This window comes from Acomys russatus, chromosome 7 (genome assembly GCF_903995435.1).
Source record: "Acomys russatus chromosome 7, mAcoRus1.1, whole genome shotgun sequence".
Lineage (NCBI taxonomy): Eukaryota > Metazoa > Chordata > Mammalia > Rodentia > Muridae > Acomys > Acomys russatus.
The window spans coordinates 57192822-57205977 of record NC_067143.1 but is presented as its reverse complement, the minus strand read 5'-3'; the positions used below and the strand labels follow the sequence as shown (position 1 = coordinate 57205977).

The window sequence follows — 13156 nt, the reverse complement described above, 5'->3', positions numbered from 1 at the left end:
ACATGAGGCATTCCTGTGTCCAACGCAGGCACCTCCTTCCAGGCTTCCATTGTTCCACCTGAGGCAGCGCTTATGTTCAATTGACCATTGTTTTATGCAACAATGGTTCAAAATTGTAAAACTAATGATGCTGGCAAGTGAAAAGGTAAATTTTCCTGACAGAATAATGGAAGGAAAAAAACCTCACTGTATGCCAAGGTTGTTAAGATCTATGGTATAGTAAAAAAAAATTTGGGAAAATAAACTAAAGGTGAAAGATTTCAGTTGAATATTCTCTTTCAAAAACTATAGTTTTATTATTGTTATAGTTTACTATAAAGCATGATTGTTAATATCTTACTGTGTCTAGAGTATGAATTTGAATGTGGTGTGTGTGTGTGTGTGTGTGTGTGTGTGTGTGCATATACAGAACAGAGTGGATGAAGGAGGTATTAGCCAACGTTTTGAGTATCTACTGCATATCATACCCACATTTATGTATATACAATTCTCTATATAAGTATATATAATGATTATTATTTGTATTAATACAGGCCACCCAAAAGTGTGCATTTTTCTTTCCTTTATTAACTTTTATTTTCTTTTATATTACATCCCGACCACATTTTCTCCTCCCTTCACTGCTCCAAGTTCCCACACGCACACCTCCCCTCTCCCCCAGAGCCATTCCTCTCTCCCATTTCCCTTCTCCCCCAGAGCCATTCCTCTCTCCCACTTCCTTTCAGGAAAGAGCACACCTCTCAGGGATATCAACTAAACATTGCATAAAAGTTATAGTAAGACTAAGACAAACCCTTATATCAAGGCAAGACAAGGAAAGCCAGTAGGAGGAAAAAGGTTTCAGGAGCAAGCAAAGTAAACTACTGCTGTAAGCACAGGGAGAGAAGCATTAGTAGAGTCTTCAAAAGATGTACAACCATCTAGAACCAACAGCTGTCCTGACCGGGAGGTTTTCAATATAGTAATTGTGCTTTTATTTTATCCAGCTTTTAAGCTTGCCTCATACCTGGCACTGCCTGATGGACCCTACTGAAACTTTTTCCAGTCATATGGTCTCCCGCCTCATAGTTTCTTCTGAAACCTGAGAATGCACTGACCTGAAACCGCTCTCCTTTAATACCGTTTGTGGACCCATTCCTGACTCAGACACAAAGATCTAAACCTTACGTATGGGCTCATGATGCTGCTTCAACATTCTTGGCTGTGTTCTTTGTTTTAGGTGGTCTCTTTTTCTGGAATTATCTTGTGGCCTCTCCTCTTTCCCACATCATATCCAAGGTAGATGAGGAATCTAGAGTAAGATTTTAAAAATAAATCTCCAGCCTGTTGGCTCCCTGCGGATCTTGTGGATTTCACTCTTGAACTTTCTAATACTAGCACTGAATCCTTTGTAATTTGGTGATCCAGCTATGTGGAAAGAAAACATCACCAACATCAGTGAGTTCATCCTCGTGGGCTTCCCTACTGCTCCCTGGCTGCAAATTCTGCTTTTCTTCATCTTCTTTATCACTTACCTATTTGTGCTTTTGGAGAATCTTGTCATAATTGTTACTGTGTGGGTCACTGGGTCCCTACACAAACCCATGTACTATTTTCTGGGTACCATGTCTTTTCTGGAGGCCTGGTATATAACCGTCACTGTCCCCAAGATGCTGGCAGGATTCCTGTTTCACCCCAATACCATTTCTTTCTTGGGATGTATGACTCAGCTCTATTTCTTCATATCCCTCGCCTGTACGGAATGTGTGCTTTTAGCCGCCATGGCCTATGATCGTTATGTAGCCATATGCTGTCCTCTTCGCTATCCAGTCATGATGACCACAGGATTTTGTGTGCAGCTGACCATCAGCTCCTGGGTGAGCGGCTTCACCATCTCCATGGCAAAGGTGTACTTTATTTCCAGAGTTGCCTTCTGCGGAAATAATATCTTGAACCATTTTTTCTGTGACGTGTCACCTATCCTTAAACTGGCTTGTATAAATTTATCTATGGCCGAGACAGTAGATTTTGCCCTAGCCATTGTCATCCTTGTGTTTCCTCTCTCAGCCACCGTCCTTTCTTATGCCTTCATTGTCTCTACCATCCTGAACATACCTTCAGCCAGTGGACAGCGGAAGGCCTTCTCCACCTGTGCCTCTCATCTTACAGTGGTGGTCATCTTCTACACAGCCGTGATCTTCATGTATGTCCGACCGAGGGCCATTGCTTCATTTAATTCTAATAAGTTGATTTCAGCCATCTATGCAGTCTTTACTCCCATGCTCAACCCTATCATCTACTGCCTGAGGAACAAGGAAGTCAAGGATGCCATCAGAAAAACCATAGCTGGTAGCAGAGCCCTGTCCCTGGGAGATTCTATTTAGCATCAAAAAACACATTCATTGGAAGAAATTCTGTAACTCCAAACATATTTGGTAGAAAAATTTAAAGGCATACAATCAAAGATCATAGAGAACCCGCTTTTCTGTCAGGTCTAAATTAAATGCTATTCATAAAAACAGATTTAGTTAAAACATACATTGACAAAGATAGGTATGAAGCAATTTTATTACCTATGAAAAACTCTGAATAAATAACAATTTATCACTGGACTGTTTTTAGAGTTCTGTTAGTGAGGTTATTGAATTTTGAATTATTATGTTTTAAAAGTCTTTGATTAAGCAAGGGGACATAGAGAGACGTCTCTGAGAAAAATTTAATAGATAAGGACTATCATTCTTTGATGTGTGTTGGAAACCAACTTTTATAGTTAATCTTAGTTCACTTTGGTTAGTTTTAAATTTTAGCAAAATGAAAGAAAATTTTTTTCTTACTGTAATAGGAATACTATTAAATAGTGCAAGTATTACATTCTCATGGCAGAGGGAAAATGCACACCCACACACACACATACACACACACACACACACACACGAATGATTTATGCTTTAATTTCCTTCTTTTATTGAAGCTTCTACACTGAAAATTTGGATGAAATAGTGAGAAGTCAGACTGTAGGAAATTGGAAATTGCTTGGCCTTAGATTAAAGCATGTTCATTTCAGGTAAAAATAACATTAGCATTGACTAGACTCTAAGAGCTTTGGTAGGCACCACTTGACACGGATGTAAGGAATTTTCCTTGTTTTTCCAAAACACCCACCTTTTAAACTTGTTTTACTTTAAATTTTGAATGGATAGATGCTGCACCCTACTAAACAGTATATGCTTTTATGTATTAAAAAGATATGGGTTCCGTCTGGCTAAGTGGAAACACTGAATGAGTACGTTCATGGCATGTGGTCTGCTGAAAGATTAACAACGACCGTGATACTGTTTTCAGCCAACATGTTAGAACCACAGTTTTGTATATTTTAATTAGATTGTTTGCCTACTCATCTTTGTTCTTATTTTTATTTTGTTTACCTGCTTCAATAGCTCACACCTTTGTGTATTTAAATGTTATGCTGAATTAGGCTGGTTTTATATTAATACAGGTGAAGGGGGTTTATTGAAAGTGGTAACTTCTCTCCTGTCTGTATTTAGAGTCTTCTGTTATTGCTTTTCACCTGCCATTCATGTCTGTCAGTGTTTTCTTTCTATATTTATTTCTCTCTAAGATGGATACATATAAACTCATAATTGTTTCAAATGTTGAATGGCCTCTTCAGTACATAAAAATTTTGTGTAATTTTATACTTCTAACTTTAAAGGCTATTTTACTGAAATATAATTGATTTCACCTGGATTTTTTGGAATATAAAATTTTTATCTTAGTTTCTGGTTTATTTAACTTACAATGATATTCTCAAGGATCATCCATGTTGTAACATGTGCTAGGATTTTTTTCCTTTTTTTGTCATTTTCGACATATTTTTATTAATTACTTAGGATTTCACATCATCACATTCACATCCCAATTCTCTCATATTTTCTCCTCTTTCCTTATGAACTTTCTTTTCCCCCACACACACCAAAAAAAAAAAAAAAAAAAAAAGGAAGAAACAAAAACAAGAAAGAACAAGTCCATTTTGTGTTGTCCATATGCTCACTGATGCATGGTCAATTTCCCAGTGGCCAGCCTGCCAAGGAATGCTGAGTCCTTCTCCACCTGCGCACCTGTGAGCAGTCATCAGTTGTGGAGAGTTACATTTCAGCATCCCTATCACAGTTTTAAAGACTCTCTTTGGTGCCTTCCTTTTTAGAATGGTACTTTTGAGTTGCGATGTAGGGTGGAGGTAGGGCTTGTCACAGAAGCTGTGTTTCTATGTTCCTCTTTCTCAACTGTGCCTCTGCAGTCACTGATCCCACTGCAAGAGGAGATTCCTTGACTTTACAATCAATGGGAGGATGGATCCTGGATTTCTACCTGGTTTCTGGCAAAAAGATGGACCTCAAACATCCATATGATCTCCAGCATCAGTGTGTACCAAAGACCTCCACTTGGTCTCTAGTGGCAATATGGCCCACAGACATCAACATGACCCTCTGAAAAGCATGAGCTATGGACAAGCATGGTCTCTGGGAAAAGTATGAGTTATGGAGATTTTTCAAAGAGGTCTATCCCAATAATTAAAACGTTCTTCATCTCAAACAAACCTATTGCTCTTCAGAGCCAGGGTGATCATGAGTTTGGACAGCTTGTTTGGGGTCTGAGTCCAGGCAAGCTCTGTGCTGCTGCACACCATCCTGCTGGGCCTACTGGGTAACAAACAACTTGTTTCTCTAGTAGCTGCACCTTTCTCTCACACCTGTCACAGTTGTTGAGTCTCCATTTCTGCCTGCACCATTCTGTTCCTCCATCTTCTTCGCCTCTCCATTATATGTTTGCTAATTGTAGTGACACTGGAAGCTGTCACATAGTATACCCTTTCCCCCAATCATCTTTACATGTAAATTTTTGTTGCAATGAGTTGTTGGTTGGGTTCAAGGCCTCTGGCTTATGTCTCACCATTAATATTGGACTCTCACTAAGACTCTTCCTACATATCTTGCTGTTGCCCAGGGTCATGGTGATCCTGCAGCTCTTGCTTTGGAGGAATGGCCCCTTTATGCACTCCAGAAGCTCATAGATGGAGTAATGGGGTGAACCAACTCATGGGCCTGGGTGTTAGCTGAGTTGATCAACCTGGGCCACCCCATGGACAGGGGTGGAGCAAGGACACTCTCAGTGAGTAGTGTTCTTAAAGTTGAAGTGAATTGAGTAGGCAGCATATAAGGGAGATATCTTTTTTAATTACATTTAGCATTTCTATTCCTTAAAAAATTTCATTTATGTTGGGTAATTTCATACACAAACACAATATATTTAGATAATATCTCTTTTCTGACTCATTACAACTCCTCTTAGACCCCCTTTGATCCCACTATTCCAACTTTTCTTCTTTTTAAAATTTAAATTTTTATTGATTCTTTGAAAATTAATACATATGTATGATGTATCTTGATTATATCCAATCCTAGGTTTTCTCCACCCTCCAATCCCACAGGATCATCATCACATCTCTCTCCCAGCTTCATGTGCTCATTAAAAATATTCATTTATAATTTACTTTAGCTCACTGGGACTGTGTGAACACAGGCATGGGCTCATTCACAAGGGCATGGGGATACAAGCAGCCACACTCCTAAAGAGAAGCCAGTCTGTTCTTCTCAACATCTCTCAACTGCTAATAACTTCCTATTTAGGGCCAGGGCTATGCAAGCCTTCCACCCTCCATGCTGGGATTTTTAACTTGGCCTGACCTTGTGCAAGACATGTGTAATTGACCACAGGTGCTGTGGGTTCTCTTGTGCAGTGGCGCTCCTATGTATAGGATTTTCCCAACACTTTCTTCCACCTCTAGCTCATACATTATTTCCTCCCACTCTTAATAGATGTTTCCTGAGCACTGGGGACTGGGACTTCATAAAAATGTCCCATCTAGGCTGAGAATTCAGTCACTTACTCTCATTATTTTCTTAATCTGTGCATTGCCCACTCCTCACTGCAGTGGGAAGCTTCTCTGCACAGGACTGCAGTTTCACAAAGCTATTTATTTTTTGAAAAGCATAAATACTTAGAAGAGTGTTTGACAACATAAATTTGCTTTAAATATCTTGTTAATAGTCTTAAAAGCATCAATATGAAGTTTAATCAACAACTAAAGCACAGCAGTTCAATTAAAGAAATTCTACTTTCTTACAGATAGTATGGATATCACTTAGGCCAATAGAATTTAGTAGCAGGAGAAACAGGTGAAATATCTAGGATGCAATCTTGAAATTGGCACTAGTGCTGGGGATCACGGGGAGAAGAATTTCAATAGGCAAAGAAGAAATTACTGATCACATAGAAAGCAGAAATTACTGATCATGTTTTCAATTATGCTCACTTGAGAGTACAATGTAATTCAGGAAATTCTATATGTATAATAGTGTTAGGCACTATTAAAAATAAGCACTATAACAATAATAGGGGTCTGAGCAATGCTTAAAGAACAAGGTTAGGGCTTGATTTTTTCTGTTCCTTCTAGTACCAAAACCATTGTGCATTAGTTGACTATGCACATATAGCAAAAGGTGTTTAGCAGTGTTAATGTCTAGGCTAATTTAAACAATATAGGATAAAAATCATTGTGTCAATTTCTAAGAAATTAAGAGTTATTAGTAAAAGCACCCTTGCATAGATAGGAAAAGTTCATTTACTCTTCAGTAATGAAAGTGTGTTCAGAATTGGGTAGAGGTGGTTATGGCATTTTGAATGACAGTTTTTAAGGCAGCAAAATTATCTATCTGGAATGAAGTGAAATAGAAATATCAAAAGTACTAATTCACACAATTTTCTCAGCAAATTATATTTATTCAACAAAGATTGTAAAAGTAAAGGAAAGAACTGAAGGGGAAAAAAGAGTACAGACCCAGAAAGTCAAATATCCTGTGCTTTCTCTTTTTGTTGATTAACACAATGGTGTCTGGAAAAGCCATAGGGAAACATTTTATACGTTTACCTAAAAATACACACATGTATTATATACAGAGGTCACCAGTTAAAATGAGGTAATTCCTGGGTACTAATCCAGGGACTACTTGAAGGTCTACCAGGTAGTACTTGAAACAAGAGGAAGCTCACACAACTTACACACGGGCTGGTTTATCAATGGAATCAAACTGAAGACCCCAAAATAAACACACCTATGGAAACTTGATTTTTGACAAAGAAGCTAAATTCATGCAATGGAAAAAGATAGCATCTTCAACAAATGGTACTGATCTAACTGGAGGTCTATATGTAGAAAACTGCAAACAGATCTTTATGTATCAGCCTTTAAAAAAACTAAAGTCTAAATGGGTTAAAGACCTTAACATAAAACCAGACACACTAAATCTGTTAGAAGAAACAGTGGGGGAGAAAAAGTGGGTGAGAGGCTTGAAGTCATTGACACAGGAGACAACTTCCTGAACAGAACACCAATAGATCAGGCTCTAAGACCAATAATTAATAAATGGGACCTCATGCGCCTGAGATACTTCTGTAAGTCAAAGGATACTGTTACCAGAACAAAACCAAGAGCCTATGTACTGAGAAAAGATCTTCACCAACCCTACATCTGACAAAGGGATAGTATCCAAAATATATAAAGAACTCAAGAAATTAAACACCGCCAAACCAAATAACCCGATTTAAAAAAATGGGGTACAGAGCTAAACAGAGAATTCTCAACAGAGGAATATTGAATGGCTAAGAAACACTTAAAGAAAAGCTCAGTGTCCTTAGTCATCAGGGAAATGCAAATCAAGATGATGCTGAGATTCCATCTTACACCTCTCAGATTGGCTAAGATAAAAAACTCAAGTGACAACACATGTTGGTGAGGGTATGAAGAAAGGGGAACACTCCTCCATTGCTGGTGGGAGTGCAAAGCTCTACAACCACTTTGAAAATCTATCTGGCACTTTCTCAGTAGAATTTTAGATGCAACAAGATAGGAAAGATGTCTTCTTCAAGGCTGTCAAATACAAATAACCAAAACACTAAGAATGTGACATTTATATAATTCCTGATTGTGTCATGGTTATTCTTGCTCTAGGTAGTTTATCGTATATATGTGTAATAATATAAATGTATATGTAAAAAAGACTCAGCTATAACACTCCTGAGCACATAACAGAACTATGACCCACCACACAACAAAGACATTTGCTCATCTATGTTCATAGCAGCCTTATTCATAATAGCCAGAAACTGGAAACAACCTAGATGAACCTTACTGAAAAATGGATAAAGAAACTGTGGTACATTTACACAATGGGCTACTCAGATATTAAAAACAAAGAAATCTTGAAATTTGAAGACAAATGGATGGAACTAGAAAAGATCATCCTGAGGTAACCCAGGCCCAGAAATACACATAGTATATACTCACTTATAATTGGATATTAGCCCAACATAAATGCCCTTTGAGAGACAACATCCAGCAGAGGATCCAGAGTGATGCTGTGACTCTCTGCTGGACTTAGGGTGAGAGTGCTATGGGAGGATGGAAGGACCCAGAGGGCTCAGGAGGCCTACAAGAAGACCATCAAGGCTGGCAGATCTGGACCCAGGGGGGCCTGCATAAACTTTTGCCCCAACCAAGGACAATGCATGCAATAAACCTAGACCCTCTGTTCAGATCTAGCCAATAGACAGCTCATTCTCTATGGTTGTGGAGAGAGCAGGGACTGCCTCTAATAGTAACTCTGATGCCCCTTATTTGACCATTTCCCCTTGCTGGGGAGGTCCAGAAGGCACACAGATGAAGGAGAAGCAGGCTGTCTTGATGAGACCTGATAGACTGTGGTCATATGGTGGGGGAAGAGGCCCCCTTCTGTCAGAGGTTTAGGTGACAGAATAGGTCAAAAGAGTGATGCAGGGTATGAATGGGAAAATACAAGCGAAGGATAACTATCAGGATATAATCCGAATAAGTTATAATAAATCAGAATTTAAAAAATTAATTAGCCTTTAAATGAATAAAATAAAATGACTCCATGTCCCTGAACTTACTTTAATTAACTCTTTTACTCTTTAGGCCTGTTCAATCTAGATCTACTAAGTGGTCAGAAGAAATAAGGCCCTTTATCCCTTGCTATTCTGCAGCCCTGACAGCCTCAATACTCATAGAAAGGTACTTACTCCTGGTGTACTACAGTGTAAAGAGTTTCAGGATGAGGTACAAGAGATCACCCTGTACTATTTCATTCTGTTTGCCTTGACACTACTTAACCTAGTATAGAAAACCTTTCAGTCTTTCTTTCTTTAACAAGAGATCGATAGTGGTAACAACCTACTCTAATATTTTGCCTACATACGTGTCCTGTACCCATATTGCAAGCACTAATGAAGTCTTCCAATCTTGATCAACTTTCTTTCTCATTCATCTAATTCAAATTCAAAACACAAGTTTTCTATAAAGGCTTATAGATAATGACAAAACACTCAGTAGAATTAAAATAAATTTAATGATAAACTAATAAAATTATTGCAAATAAATTTCCTAGCAGAGTTAAAAGAGGTAGGTGTGAGAAATTTAGTAATAAGCATGGGAAAGGAATATTTATATATCTATAAATAAAATACATAAAATTGATAAAAAAAAAAGCACATAATTGTACGCTTTCAATAAATCATACCAGAAAAAAGATTTTCTTTGACATATTTTATATACCCATTAAAATAACATAACAGTATCCGTGAAAATTTCAGATAAAGAATAATTTTGAACATTTTACTAAAGAGCCAATAAAAAAGAATGCAAATTTACATTTCTCTATCAATATGGGGGCAGTAATCCTGAGATGTTTGCTTGTATGTCCTTCACAATTATCTTTGCTGGTATACACAATAGGGTGAGCATTCTGAGACTCAGAGCATAGAAAACTATTTTGATGTTTAGAGATTAACTGGAAAGTAAATCTGTATTCAAGATACAATAACAAATCAACAAAACAAAATGTCCCAAGGCATCTCATTTTGTGTAACGGTAATAAAGTGAGCCATCATTATTGCCAAGAGGATCCCCAGAGAATATTGTGTTTGCATCCTCTCACAAGACCTCAGTCTTTAAAGAACTCTTCTCAGAAAAAGGGTTGAGATCAATGCTGGTGCTTGGAAGCTATGTGTCTATACCAGCTTACAGCAGCAAGAGCTGGTAATAGGGTCTACTGCAATGACCACTTCTGGGTCCAGCTGCCAGGAAAAACACTGGAGAATTACCTGGGAGCTAACTCTAGATCTGCAGCTCAGAGTTCTAGACATCTAATGTACTCAGCGTGAGGTTCCTCATTTGTGCTTCTTCTTCTCAAGGTATCTGGGTAAGGAGAAGGATGCTGCATCTATCAAGAAAGATGATCCTGAAGGAAAGAACCCCTCGGCCCCTGAAACCTTGAGTCTATCCCAAGAGAAGGCCAAATATTCATTTTAACACACTGACTACTTGAGAGAGAATGGTTTTCTTCTCTTTCATCCTCTGTAGAACCCTTAACCTTAGAAATTTTGTCTCTTCATAAGGACACCAGTTTGAGCTGTAAATTGCCCACAAGGAAACAAGAAAATAACTTTAAAAACTAGTCATCATTTTCATCCCATCAGTATCTCACTGCTCTTTGAGTATTCAGTCTTACTGACAGTGGTGTTTTCTTCCTTTTCCTTTTCTCATCATCTGTTCTCAGTGAAGCCCACTGGAATTATGGAGGCATTGCTTACAACACATGGTGGAGCTTTCACTGTGTTCAGCTGACTACTCTGGCAATTGGAAGGAGGCCAGAGCTGGTGAGTACTAACATTGATTTGTGTGGGTTCTACAGGCAGCTATAGAACAGTGTGCAGAGGATGATGCACTCTGCCTGGGGCTGGAAAAGGAATGAGAATTTACTGTATTTGATGGCACATTTCCATCTCACCTGAAGAACTGACAGGGGACTTTCCATTTTCACAAGGGGTATATGGTTTTATTAATTTGTGGTTGTTTTCCTAGTCAAAGGATTTTCCAATTCTAAAGTGATAACTTAATTCGAGAAATATTAACTATATCTTTAAAATTGTACATTGGTTCAAATAGGTTAAATTGTGCTTAGAATACACACACACACACACACACACACACACACACACATTTATATATGACAGTGTTGGTAAAGATCATATTCATTCCTGTATTCATTTATTCATTCATCTACTCAAAGTTTTTGAAAATTTATTTCATGCCAAGAGATACAGTTATATGGAATGTTAGGATTAAGATAGAATTATTAACTTGAAAAACACCAGTGACACATTAGCATCAGATATTTATTAACATACATTCATTTATACCTAATGAATGCATATCTTAACATTAGCCAAATTATACATTAGAATAAGCTCAATTAATTGCATAAAAATCTAGCACATTAAATCCTGGCACATCACCTAATAAAACTATTGAGACATAGGATTAACAATGAAGCTTTTACAGACACCCTTAAGCATTTTAGGCTTATAACAATATTTTTCATAAAGCTTTCAATATTAACTTTAATAAGAAATGCATTTTTCATTATAGCAAATTGCACACTCAGAAGTGCCCACATATATTGAAGGAAATATTTTCTTGAAACGATGGTTATGTTATTGCAAAGGACAGCATTTTCCTTATTCATTTCAATTAAGAAATACTAATGGCCACCCACTAACTATATTTAATTCCCAATGAATATGTCATAAATGACAGTCTCAAAAGCTTATAACAAGGTGATATCTTCATTATTCATAGCAGCAGTTTTGTCACTGAACCTCTTATTATCTCAAACCAAAGTGAGTGGCAAGATCTTTCTTATTTGCATTCATTTCTGTAACGTGCTTTCTGATACAATATTGCTGGCCCCAATCTATTACACTCCTCTGTGCAATAGAATCAGTTCAGATGCAGTTTTAATAGCCATTCTTTAATTGAAGCTTTCCTCTGTGGCCCTCACTCAAGATATTCTTAGCAATTAATGAACCAGTGGTTAAGATCAGTGATCCTGTTGACATTTATTCTACTGTATACCTGAAAAGAGGGTCATATGTGCAAAAACAAATAGGTTTGCAGTCTCAGACTTTTCCTATTTTAGTATGGTATAGCCAGTAGTGCTGACTTTCTTCCCTGATAACACAGAAGGTTCTAAAGAGCCTTCTAACATGGGTGCTTCTGTCTTTACCAGGAACATCCACTGAAGCTTCATGTTCCACTATTTACTTTCATTACTCCTTTCTGGTCATTTATCCTTTGTCTTGTATTCAGTCATCACATTGATTTTGTGTGTGTGTGTGTTATTGCAGATATACACCAAACTACAGATAGTCGCTGTACAACCTGCCTGGCTTCTGAAAACTTCACCAGTGCCTGATTTCCTGCCAAAGCACACGTCCAGTCAATTGCAGAGTCTCTTTCAAACTACAGCATGAAGGAGGCCAACTGCTATAAAGCTACATAAGACTTTGTCCTTTTTAGACAATTCCTGTGACTGCCTCTGGACTTCATGAAATGCTCTTATGTGATACTCTCTAATTCTGATCATATATTTTCCACTTGGTTCCACACTACAACAAGGTTATAATTTTGTAATTCTCCCTTTTTTGGTTGGATAAGATGATAGAAGATTTCATAAAAAGAAATGGAGATGATTATTTGCATGTGATGTTTGACTAAATCAAGGCTTTATAAAGTATTCTCTGTGATCAGTGAAACTGGAAAGTAGCCCTAAGAGTTTCTCACCAAATGGAGGATTCTTTACAGTTTTTCAAAGCCATTTTACATATTTGTACCCTCAATCTATGGTCTTGATAGTTGCCACAACATGTGATTTTTCATGTTAGATTAATATGTATTGATTTGAAGATGTTTCCTGGAATTATCCACACAGCTGTTGTGCTGGCTCCATAGATGATAGCACTCTGTCATCAAGGATTGCTGGGAAGGCATGGGTGGTCCTGGTTTCAATGCCTCTACCAATCAAATGGCTTTAAGAGCAGTGTATATATGCAGTAAGCAGAAAATACAGCGACTTAAATGCTTGCAAGAATTTTAAACTAAATTTTATTTTCTTTCCATGACATTTTTACTTTCTGGATTTGATAGTAATAGTGAACATTTGATTGTTCTGTGTATGCTAGTTTGTAAAAGGAGTAAACACCC

The 13156-nt window shown here is 37.6% G+C and overlaps 1 protein-coding gene across 1 annotated transcript; it reads left to right on the top strand.

Annotated features, from left to right (window-relative positions):
• The first annotated feature begins 1409 nt into the window (after window positions 1–1409).
• LOC127191825 (olfactory receptor 6) lies at window positions 1410–2363 on the top strand. Its single transcript, XM_051149158.1, has one exon. It carries the CDS (start codon window positions 1410–1412, stop codon window positions 2361–2363), a length of 954 nt encoding a protein of 317 aa, XP_051005115.1.
• The last annotated feature ends 10793 nt before the right edge of the window (window positions 2364–13156 follow it).

Coding starts and splice junctions, on each gene's coding strand:
- LOC127191825 (XM_051149158.1), top strand. CDS start 1,410: ATGTGGAAAGAAAACATCACCAACATCAGTGAGTTCATCCTCGTGGGC.